Source organism: Saccoglossus kowalevskii, chromosome 10, assembly GCF_978046115.1.
Source record: "Saccoglossus kowalevskii chromosome 10, keSacKowa6.1, whole genome shotgun sequence".
In the NCBI taxonomy this organism is placed as follows: domain Eukaryota; kingdom Metazoa; phylum Hemichordata; class Enteropneusta; family Harrimaniidae; genus Saccoglossus; species Saccoglossus kowalevskii.
In genome coordinates this window covers 27,894,726-27,907,656 of record NC_140650.1, presented here as the reverse complement: position 1 = coordinate 27,907,656, position 12,931 = coordinate 27,894,726, and the positions used below count along the sequence as shown (strand labels likewise).

Sequence of the window (12,931 nt, the reverse complement as noted above, 5' to 3'; positions counted from 1 at the left end):
GATGTCAATGTGCGTAAGACGCAATGCCCAGGGTTCTCACACCACGTATCAGGGGTAAAATCTCTCCTCTCGGGTTCTCCACACTGTCGGGGGGAATCTCGTCTCGTCTCTCTATCTCGTCCCCTTGAGGTACGGGATCGGGAAAGTCACTTATACCTTACTGTCAAATAAGGCACACACAACGAAATACGTTTCAGCTCTCATCTTAGTCGGTCAATCGAGCACTCTATAAGACACGGCGCCCGGGGGAAAAGTCCCCAAGACTCTCGCAAGGCTGACCCAAGACTAGCCCAAGACTCGCCCCTGGACTCTCTCGGACTCTCGACTGCCCAGGACTGCGTCTGTCGTGGAGTATTCGCCAAGACCAACTCAAACTCTCTTTATTCATTTTCAAAACTCTGACCAATTACAATGCAGTAAAAAGACTCTAGGGCGTAACCTTCAATCATAAAGCCAATCACACTAAGTACTGAATACGTCATATCTTTTGATTAATCGTTCACTACATTAATAACTACGGATGTCAGAATAGCGACGGTATCTGGTAATTAGTTCCAAACCACTGAGCCAAGTTCCGTCCAAAACTTCAAATAGGCCTACACGATGACAGACATAACACAGCAATTCGCTAATAATCAGTTAATTAAGTCGGTCAACAGATACGCAAAAACAAATTCATGACATTAGCCTTCTTAACGTGATAGCGGTCAGGTTAGTTTTCGCGATCACGCTAAAAGGAATAAAAGAACAATTAATTATTTCTTTTTGTAAAACAAAAAAGAAGTCCCGACTTTGCCAGTCTAGGAATCACGCTGTGTTAGCATTCATAGTTTCTTTCTGACGACCCAGTTGTACAAATGATGGCTTCGCGTTAAGAAAGTTTTGTATAGAATTGAGAACAGTTCAGCGTAATACCAGTTACGGGACAACGACCATTTTCCTATCCCATCAACTGATCATCTGATTTGTTCGCATTCGCCCAGAATCTAAATGCAGACAGTATCTAGAAGTCACGTGATATATCGAGTATACATAGTGTATTTTGATAACAGACGTTTTGCAAGGATGTTTTGAAGGGGAAACCTTTCTCGGCACTTCTATTGAAACACGTGCATTATTGAATTAGACTTCGTAACCTCGGTCATTATTCCATCCCTACATTTTATTTTCTAATCGACCCCTCCCTCTCACATTGGCGCGTGGTATATCCGGGTGGCATCACTCTTAATGTAACATTATACATTGTACGAACGCTTTTAGACGTTTGTAAATTATATATGCCCAAACGATGTTTGGAAATAACTGACATAACACTAAGAGCATAATGATAACCAAATTTGCATAATAACTAACTTCATTATTTTGAAATATATATTAAATTAAAAAAAGGAAAGACAATGACGAAGGCAGGACATGGTTCATCATGAAATACATAAGGTTTATTTACAAAACGGTATAAACAGTGTTATTAAAATTGTAATGTCACAATTATTGTCACACAATTCAGGTATAAATGATAAGAGCATTTAATGCCAAGTGGTTATTCATATTTATATAAAAAGTCATCACATCAATACACATTATAATGCGAGTTCAGGTGTACTTCAATATAATGTACCTGTGTTTATTATGACGGGGAATAAGTTCCCACTAACCCCACACCACAAAAGTCAAACCTTGGAATAATTAAACCTCTTCATATTCCTCCTTTATAACTTTTAAAATCAACATTCTATCTCTCCCATTTGAATTTTGTAAAATATATGAAGCAATTATCGAGACCTCTAATATTAACATTTAATCGATTTTATATTCAATCGATATTTCCGGTGTACTATTTCTCCAGATTAAATGTGGTCAGAACTATAGTTCTCTTCATTTCTAAAGATTTGTTTATATTTCTCTTTTATTATTTGTATTATTTCTTATATGCACAGCACTTTCAACACACGGGGGTTCGTTCTGAGATTTCCTTCTTTTGTACATTTACACTTGCAGAAAGTTCCATTTTCCTTCTTTTACAATCAGTTTTAAAAAATACAATAAATATTATAACAGCGGCAGCAAGTAAACCTCCAGAAAACATGGTGGATACTGTGAATAAAACAAAGACAAAATAATTGGATCTCTTAATCAAACAGTATTCCGAACAGAACTGCAAGAAAGTTGAACAATGGAGTGATGGGAAGAAACATGTAAAATGTTGATACCTGTCATATCTTGTGGTAGTTCCTTATCTTGACTCGATGTTGCGTTTTGAACACATGTCTGTGTTTTTATTTTGTACTCCGGTAATGGTCGTTTAAGTGCTTGCATTATAAAAGTGTAAGCTATTCCTTGTATATGACTGAAAACAAGGAAATGACAAAAATACAATATTCGTGTAGACGCATATGGACATTGAAAAAGCACGCATGCATGTGACAGATAAATACACATAGTATCACGTTATATATATTTATATTATATATATATTGAATATGCCATCTGTACATGTATGATCATTATGCGGGATTTGTGAGGGTTTGTGAAAAACCAAATAAAGGTACAAGGTACCTTACTGTTTGTAATAATATACGATAGATATTAGTATATAAATCTCCTAATCCACGGCTTTTCAAACTTCGATCAAAAGCTAACTGAAGTTAAAATTAGTTTCTTTTTCTCTCAAGAGTGCTATGTCGGACATAAACTACAAAGTGAACAATATTTGCTGGCCTACCCCGAGACGATTATTAATCCTGCTGATGTTGCCTGGGCAATGGGATACGTTGTTTCTACAGCTAATTCTAGTGTCAGTGGAACTGATGCCAATATACCAAACCCAGACAGCGATGCTAGAACGATGAGTACTGGTTCAATATCAGGAATGACCAATATCTGTAAGTATCGGGAATTCATATCATACTTCTGAGATTATAGGATTGTTAATAGGAAAGCTGTTATTTGCAGACATATAAAAATACAAAGATTGGCCTGATGTGGATTAGACTTTGGAATGATTGAGTCTGGTATCCATCCTGTTCATTTTGAACAAAAAGCGACTTTTAGGATCATCATTGAAATGTACGTTTTTCTGGGCCATTTATCAAACCTTATTCACAAATCAACCCATATTTACGTCTGATCTTTCTGTTGCATATATTATATTCAATAGGTGGGTCATAGGACAATGATGGGTATGAAATATACATATATGTATCCGAGTCATCATCCAACTTGTTCCCGACACAGTTTTCTTACCATCTCAAAGACGATTATTGATGACACACCAATAACCATGGCAATTTTAGTAATTTCTTCGTATAATTTGGTTATATCAAGAATAAGACTGAATGTAATCATTCCAATTAATCCAACGCCGATGACTAAGGCTCCACATATACCTGAAAAAATCTAAAAAAAAAATATACAAATATTTGAATGCGACATTTGGAAATATTTTAATACGACATTTGCAAATCTAGGGCACACGAGCGGTCGAAAAATAGTTCTCTTGTGCAGTGCAAAAATAAGATCCACGTTTTTTTTATCTTCCACAAAAAATACCCGAATTTAAAAGGTTGTTATGACATAAAACATCATCGTCCGAATCGTCGTTTCGTGAGCTCGATGTAAACATACTCCTTTTTTTGTGGTGAAGTGATGGCCAAATTAACAAATCTTAGTGGGCGAAAATGATAAAACACGGGTACAATTGTCAAATCTCCACCATCAACCCCTGGCCTCAAACAGGCCAGAAATAGCTCTAAAAGTTGTGTCAATGTGTTCTGCTCCCTGTTATCCCCGAGACTGTCAGCAGTCCATGCGTTTAGGTGAATCATATGCCATTACAACATTACATTTGTTTCAATGCGGTTAATATGCAAAGTTTAGCCACGTCCGGAGATTCGCGTTTATGCAAAAATTAGCAAAAAACAAGGTTGACGCCGATAAGCAATTGAATCTACAACATCTGTGTACATTAGTTTAAACTTACCACAGGATATCCATTGGAGCAAAGTATCTGTTCCAACAACAAAATAATCGCATTGAATAAACCAATACCACACCCGATACACAGCAATAACAACCAATAAGCTTTAATTCGTAATATCTAAGAAAAGAAGATACACAAATAACCAGTGACTACTGAGTGTCATACAATACGTTCACAATGAAAACCCAACGCAGCCCAACAAATCGCTAACTATCTAGCTAATGGCATCTCTCATCATGATAAGAGTGTAAATAGTTTTCCTACGACAGTTTGTTGGCAATGTGAACTAACTAATTATATCTAATTGTCTGTTATTTTACATTTATCTTCTTGAATGATATTCGATGTTATTGACCTACACCGTGCTACACACCTTTTTCAGACCGGGCCAAAATGGTTCGTCTTGCTGCTGTGCCGCCGCTGATGGCGGTGTTGGTGGTACACTGCTACACATACCGAATGTTGCAAGGACTGTCCCGACAGCAGCAGGAATGCTATAAACAATTAGCTGAAAGTGCAAACTAATTACATTAATGTAAATTTTTTTGTTTGATAGTATGCGACTAAAAGTTGTATGGAATGTAGCGAAGTGGTTATTTCGAACCTCTCAATTTATAATCGATTCCCAACTATCGATTAGGGCGAAATGTAACATTCTCAAGTAATAATTGATAATTGGATAACTAACCATACATTGTACATACACAAACGTATCCTTGATATAGACATCACTTGGATTTTTTTATGTAACGAACATATTGAGTAAACTAAACTAAATATTTATATTTGACGCAATTTAATCACAATGGATTCGCAAAAGACAGTTTTATGGATGGATGAGAACATTGGATTGTTAATGCTGCTGTTTTACGCTGCATGTTGATTATGTTTTATCACGAACTAAACACGTTGTTTATGAAGCTCATATTCAAGTATTCTTCTCCTCAAACAATAAACTTAAGCTTTTGGTACATACAATAACAATCCCCGCACATGCACATGCTTTCATTCTTCATCCGACGAAAATAAAACATTATGCGTCAAAAGTAAAACGTTTACAAACATCGAAAAGCGAAATAAAAACTCACCAATAACTGCATACCATGTAGATGTTCAGCGTCTTTAAACAACCTGGGAGATATGAGGTTGGCAAACAAATATCCACCGGGAAACGACGCCACCATCGTTGCAAACGTTCTGTGGTTTTTAGGGAACCACTTATTAGAGACTTTAGACGGACAAGAGATGAATACGGGATATGCCATAGCTGCAACCACTTGACCAGCCATTGCCACGGGAAATGTATATGTGGAACTGACAAAATCCATAGTACTGAGTACTCTAATGATGCCACCGATAGTATTCACCCATGATGCTAGAATTAACTTGAAAGTAAAACAAAAATAGTTTAGCAATTTGTAATGAGCCAGACATTGATAGCCCAGTTAATTCGATCTCCATTGGAATATATAAGTAAAACATTCAAAGGAGAAAATTTAGGATCTCATACGTCCAACAATATTATCTCACATATAAACTGCGAAATAGATTGTGGAAAATCTGATATACGGGTAATCTCATCGATCACATAATGTTTCAGGACGCGAGAGTACGGAAGATCACGGTTCTTTCGAAGTTCTCTTTGTAGGCGAGATTTAACATCCACTACGTCGATAATGTTTACAGGTATTTTCCAAGTTATTTGATATTGCACGTTGAAAAATACTGAAAACGCAGCACAAAACAGAATGTTGCTCGATAAATAATTACAGCTCCCTGATATACTATAGCAATGTTTGTTCACTTTATTACGTAACGGCCAATTTCGCAATAATTATTGTATATTATTTACTATTTCAACTAGTTGAAAATACCGTTTTTTCAACACTTCCATTCAGGCACGTTTGTTATTTTGTATGATCGCGTCTCGTCTTATCTTTATTTGTGTTTTTTTTTTCAAGCTACGACGTTCTACTGATAATCCGTTGCCAAACACAGACAGGAGGGTCACAGAGTTGTTAACGTATCAAATTAAAGGTCATTCGCGAGATTATACAACTGCGTTTTCAATAGATAGAATAGTTAAAAAAAACACAATCGCACAAATGACCCCAGGTAATCTTCTAGATAAACATTAGTACGATATTTGCAGTACCGTATTCGCCTATAAGCTTTCAGAAAACGTATAGGTTGCTATAGTAGCATGCTTCGTCATTTTTTGAAGAAAGTCTGAATAACAGATCAATTTTTACAACGTTTTAACTCTGCTGCTTCCCCAACAAGGTAGTTATTCACAGCCTTACCGATAGTCTAATGCCGAAGGTATCCAGGAGCCACGTTGCCACAAACCCCATTGGAATCGATAGAATTAAATATATCAGTGAAAACAGATTAATACTCGACGGATTGACAGAATACACTTCAGCCGCTTCGGTTGCCACGGGACTGAAAGATAACCAAATCTGAAATACAACATAAATTAACGCATGATTAATATATACATGAAAAACTCAGATTATTGCATTTTTAAGACAACACAAATCATGATATTATGCTGCGAACGATTTTAGTTAGTGACAGTCACAATTAGTCAAAATACTGTAAGACTATATTTGTTGAATTGGTCTGATAACAAGTATTTATGTATGGAATGTCTCCATAAAATATCCTATACATATCGATATAATACCTTACTTAATACAGTATGTTGAAACTCAGGCATACGAATGGTGATTATGCATAAATACTAAAATATACTAGTCTAAGACGAGAATAACCTAAACCAAACCTATAATCAATTTTATCGTTTCAAACTTGTAAGTAAAACTACGTCAGTAATCGGTATTAAAGGAGAACATGACAGAACGCCAATAAGACTGAAGGCATCAACATTGGCAACTAAATATTAGGCTGAATGTCCTATCTGATAACCATATATTTAAATGTGCTCTCGATGAAGCAGTTAAGAGTAATTCTAGCTGGATAAAACATATAGAAAATATAATGGGCCACAATGACTTTGAAACAATAAAATTAAAACATAAAGTGAATAACATTGATCAAATCTCAAATGTTGTTAAAATAAAACTCACAAAAGATTATGAAAAAATATGGATAGAAAGCTCCTCACAGTAAAAATGGTAAAGATGGCAATAAAATGAGAACATGTAAATCGTTTAAATCGTTTTTGAAAATAGAAACTTACCTAACCGAAATAACAAACTTCAGCCTTCGGAGAATTGTGAGTAAATTTATGCTTAGTGATCATAATTTAGAAATTGAAAGAGGCAGACAGCAACGACCAAACATTCCCGCAGAAGAGCGATTTTGTAAACGAGGACGAAGAACATTTTATCTAAGACTGAATTTTTCAATAAAGAAAGAGGGGAACTGTTCCAAGAAATAGGAATTAAAAATAAACTAAATAAAACAGACAATTTCATTAAAATAATGACGTGCATTATACCCCTAGCAAGGTTTCTAAACAAAGCAAAACATACATCAAGTATATGAAAGCTATCACCTCTACATTGGGAGAATTCTGTAATTAACATTAATTTATTTCCTATTAAGGTTTTAACATCTCTTAATTTTAATTTTATCTTATCATAGTAAAAGCTGCTTTTTTATGATTTGTATTTTATTTACCATACTGCGCCTTCTGATGTCATATTAGTGTAATAAAGTTATTATTATTATTATTAATAAATCACTGTGAGGAAAAGTTGACATTTTGTTTTCGTTTATACACTAGGCTGTGTATAACAATAGGTACCAACCGTTCAACTGATTCTATATAGGACTGGTTCAATGAAATCAGGGGCCCAGAGCTCGTATTTGTGTTGCATATACATGTATCGTAGCTACCCATAATTCAAATGCCGGATGCTACTTTCTGCACCTCACCCCGTTAAATTCTATGTCACATAGTCGACGAGGTCAACGGCTCATGTGACTCAACAATCATAATAATAATCGGATGAATTCGGTACGTTTGACGTTTTTAAGAAACATACACATACAACAGTAATCTTACCATTTGTGCAGACGTAGCATGCAACGTAACCAACAATAGAACAAACCATCGTCGCTTGTACAATTTGAACTCTTCTACGTTGACAGCGTTAACTGCGGGAACCTGAACCGACGATAACTGACCATCACTGTGGTTGCGCTGTATCTCTCGGTACTGAAAGTCGGTCTTCTCGTCCTTGTAGAGCTGTTCCCGTTCAGATTCACTATCCAGGCTCATGTTGATATGGTGGTGAATCGTATCACGAATATCGTCGTCACGTTATAGTCATGTCGTACTGTCACCTGATTAAATTCCCATGAACTGTGAACTCCCATTGACCCGTGTCACTGCGGCTGCTCAACAAATTACATTCTGGTCGGTAAAACTTTAATTTGCATATTTGTTTACAGTCACTCAGAATTTTATTCCGTCGACGGTCGATCAAATAATAATTTTATTTTATTGACACAACACTATATATGGTTCATACAGCAGTATGGTCACGAAACAGAACTATAACTATCACTACTTTCAAAATAAAATATACATATTTGGCAAAAGGTATAATAGAATAAATGTCTAAAAACTTACAGCCGTTCCTGGGAATTATTCGGACAGTCAGTTAGCAAAATGACTTGCAACTTTGCAATAATTCTCAGAACGGCTGTAATCAATATATGAACTTACATTCTTCATTAAGTTTTTGAAACTAATATCATCTAAAACTAATTGTATGCACTACACTCCCATCTAAGATCTGTTGTGGTACTATATTCCACTGTCTATTAATCAACGAAATTGTCTTTATCGAAACAAAATCACACAATGGTTCAAATATTTTCTTTATATAACATTCCGTCTTACCAACCGCGAACATTCTCAAAGTATGAGGAGTCACGCGTGAATCACCACATGCTCATTAAATAATTCAAGAAATTTACATGTTCTCGCACTGCGTTCATTCACGCGTGACTTAGACCATGAGTTCTCCCTACCATCTACGATAATGGGGTCAAATGCTACTACCTACAATTTTCTTGAAACATGGTTTTTTTCTAAAATACGAATGAAGGTCTACATGTGGTAAATTAAAAATGTTGCTAATGTACGCCCTGAGCAATGGTTAATAGTATGGTCTAAATTACTTCTATTGTTCTTTCGGGCACTTACGCAGCTTCTGCCATAGATTGATCATGGAGCTCCATGGGTTGATAGACTCACATATTGTGAAGATTGGGATAAATATGTATCGGGTCACGTGACAAAATTGTACAAAATGAACATACATTTCTGGTAATTTCCCACTAGTATATATTTTTACTTTAGAGCTCTATTTTTGTCTGGCAATTCGCCGTTCCTAACTCATTTTTCTTTTAATATTCCGTGCTAGTTAGGAACTAAACGATGGTCCTTACCAGATAGTAGCTTATTAGGTAGACTTAAGGAGAATTACCACGTTCTTTTTCATTCATTCACAAATCGCCGACTAACTCAGTACGAAATATTTGTTTACTATAGAGAAAAAGGTGTTAATACTTCATGTGCAAAAGGTAATTCAATGACCATACCGTTTTATCGTAAGTAGGAGCACAAAATAAAATCATACGCGAGCGTTGGCTCGAGTCGCACACGCAGTACATGTATATAACTTTATTGACCACAACCTTCCATTTCTGGAGGTATGGGTAAAACAAAAAACATACAGAAAATTACACAGCAACAAAGTATTCTCTAAGATTGTACATTTGATAAAGGTATGAGCCAACCCAGTGAGCAGTAGAATTTATGGGTGCTGTTTAACATACTAAATGTAGGATAAAAGGATTTATCTCTTGTCGGGTTGAGTTCCCGGGTTGAGTTTGGTACACCCAGTGACGAAATGGTATTCAGATTCCACCGTATGGTTTGTACAACATTGACATGTACGAAAACATACAGGGGAGATAGACGGATTATGCCTAATTTTTCCAATGTTAAGGTTATGAACACTAATGCGTAGTTTAGTAAGAATTACCCTGTGGGACGGGTTTTCATTAGCATTAAGATATTCACTAGGCTCCGATCAAAAAGTAACTTGACGCGCATATGTTAGACATTATGTATTGTGTTCATGTAAAGTTTGAATGAAATCCGTCAATGGGTGTTCGAGATATAGCTCCGGACGTACGGACGGACGAACCCAAATTAATAGTCCCCGTTTTCGGACTTCGTCCGAACGGGGACTAAAAACAAATAGTATCGTGTAACAAATTGTTTTACTTTGTGTGTCAAACCCATATATGCAGGCACATTTGTTATATTCAAACGACATTTGAATACATATGTAAATACACATTTACATGGCCAGTAAACTAAATCATCCATCCATGTTATGTGTTTATCATATAAGTGCCAATATATGATATTTGAATACATTTACATGACCAATAAGCTAAATCATCCATCCATGTTGTATGTTTATCATACAAGAGTCAATATATGATATTTGAATACATTTACATGACCAATAAGCTAAATCATCCATCCATGTTGTATGTTTACCATACAAGTGCCAATATATGATATTTGAATACATGGCTAATAAGCTAAATCGTCCATTCATGTTATATGTGTATCATACAAGTGTCAATATATGATATTTGAATACATTTACATGGCTAATAAGCTAAATCATCCATCCATGTTATGTGTTTATCATACACGTGTCAATATATGATATTTGAATACATTTACATGCCTAATAAGCTAAATCATCCATCCATGTTATTTGTTTATCATACAAGTGTCAATATATGATATTTGAATACATTTACATGACTAATAAGCTAAATCATCCATCCATGTTATATGTTTATCATACAAGTGTCAATGTATGATATTTGAATTACATTTACATGCCTAATAAGCTAAATCATCCATCCATGTTATTTGTTTATCATACAAGTGTCAATATATGATATTTGAATACATTTACATGGCTAATAAGCTAAATCATCCATCCATGTTATATGTTTATCATACAAGTGTCAATATATGATATTTGAATACATTTACATGCCTAATAAGCTAAATCATCCATCCATGTTATGTGTTTATCATACACGTGTCAATATATGATATTTGAATACATTTACATGACTAATAAGCTAAATCATCCATCCATGTTATATGTTTATCATACAAGTGTCAATGTATGATATTTGAATTACATTTACATGCCTAATAAGCTAAATCATCCATCCATGTTATGTGTTTATCATACAAGTGTCAATATATGATATTTGAATACATTTACATGCCTAATAAGCTAAATCATCCATCCATGTTATGTGTTTATCATACAAGTGTCAATATATGATATTTGAATACATTTACATGGCTAATAAGCTAAATCATCCATCCATGTTATTTGTTTATTATACAAGTGTCAATATATGATATTTGACGTTGTTATATAATATTTTCATGCCTAAATTAGATAACTGACCATCATGCGTAGGCATTTATTGTTTGTATATATTTGCATGGCCAATGAGCTAAATTTTCGTCTTTCATTTTTATGGGTTCATATGATCATACCAAAAATGAAGCAGCCTGTTGGCTGATGAAGCTCCACTGTATGATTAGACAGTTGAAAATGGAAAAAAAAATGTTCACTAAAATTTGAAAATTAAACTTCTCATCATGAAAAGAACAAATCTGTCAGAAGTCCACGTATAAAAACTCAAAGTATTTTCAAGAAGCCCAAAATAGCATTTCTTACCAAAATTGACAAACAAAAATCCCCTATAATTGGAGATTGAAGGTGTAATAAAAAATGAGCAAATGAGCTAGCCCTTTTGAGTTGAAACTAACACTTTTTACCAAAAATATTCATCAAAATTAGACTCAATGGTTGATTTTCGAGATACAAGTGTCAGAAATGCCATGGACAATGGTAAAATTTGGTGTCTTTGTACTGGTTTCTATGTTGAGATTATGTATTCATATCTCAGAATATCGCACTGGGACATGGATATTGTGAAAACATTTTAAACAAGCCATGCAAGGCACAGTCCCCGTTAGTTATCGAATTTAAGATATATAGTTTTTTTTATAGTAATATAGCTGGAATATAAACATGTCAGGAATATGATTATGGTGATTATTTAACATTTAAATGATTGACATTTGTATCTGATCGTCAAATGAGTATTGAGAAATATTGCTCTGGAACAGCATTAATTAAAACAAAATCAGCCAATTTGAATACATGTATAATGAATATATAAAATTTGAACATAGTCAGTCAAAGCATGTCAGAGATATGGCTCTAGAAACCCATTCATTAAAACAAAATGGCCACTAGTCAGCCATTCTGAATCTGATCTAAAAAATAAAATAACGTGCACCAGGAATCCGTAATGTCTAATGTAAGTACCAAGTTTGAACAAAATCCATCCATAAATGCTTGATTTTTGATGATTTTTTAGCACAAAAAGGGCCACCATTCAGCCATTTTTAATAGGATCGTCAAACCAATATATCTGTATATCTATGACATGATGTATAATGAATATTTAAAATTTGAACATAATCAGTCACAGCAAGTCAGAGATATAACACAAGAACCACATGCATTAAAACAAAATGGCCGACAGTCGGCCATTTTGAATCTTATCTGAAAACAAAATGATATGCATCAAGGTCCTATAATGTCCAACGCATACACAAAGTTTGAACAAAATCTATCTGTAGACAGCCGAGAAATATTTGATTTTGATGATTTTTAGAACAAAAATGACCGCCATTCGGCCATCTTGAATCAGATCAAATTGATGTGCATATGTATAATATCATGTATGATGCATGTGTGAAGTTTGATTGTGATTAATCCAGGCATTTCTAAAATACACACGCACGGACGGAAGCAGAGGTCAAAACATAAATCCTCGTCT

General features: G+C 34.7%; 1 protein-coding gene across 1 annotated transcript; it reads right to left on the bottom strand.

Annotated features, from left to right (window-relative positions):
* Nucleotides 1-1,417: 1,417 nt before the first annotated feature.
* LOC100378738 (solute carrier family 49 member A3-like) lies at nt 1,418-8,281 on the bottom strand. Its single transcript, XM_002739652.4, has 9 exons — nt 8,016-8,281; nt 6,283-6,441; nt 5,068-5,364; nt 4,353-4,487; nt 3,980-4,096; nt 3,244-3,396; nt 2,723-2,880; nt 2,211-2,347; nt 1,418-2,094 (listed from the first exon to the last, which is right to left on the bottom strand). The coding sequence occupies exons 1-9, from the start codon at nt 8,229-8,231 to the stop codon at nt 1,943-1,945; spliced, it is 1,524 nt and encodes a 507-aa protein (XP_002739698.1). The 5' UTR covers nt 8,232-8,281; the 3' UTR covers nt 1,418-1,942.
* Between the last annotated feature and the right edge of the window lie 4,650 nt (nt 8,282-12,931).

Coding starts and splice junctions, on each gene's coding strand:
- LOC100378738 (XM_002739652.4), bottom strand. CDS start 8,231: ATGAGCCTGGATAGTGAATCTGAACGGGAACAGCTCTACAAGGACGAG. Junction 2,881..3,243: donor CAATAATCGTCTTTGAGATG/GTAAGAAAACTG, acceptor CGATACTTACAG/ATATTGGTCATTCCTGATAT. Junction 2,095..2,210: donor ACTACCACAAGATATGACAG/GTATCAACATTT, acceptor TTTTATTCACAG/TATCCACCATGTTTTCTGGA.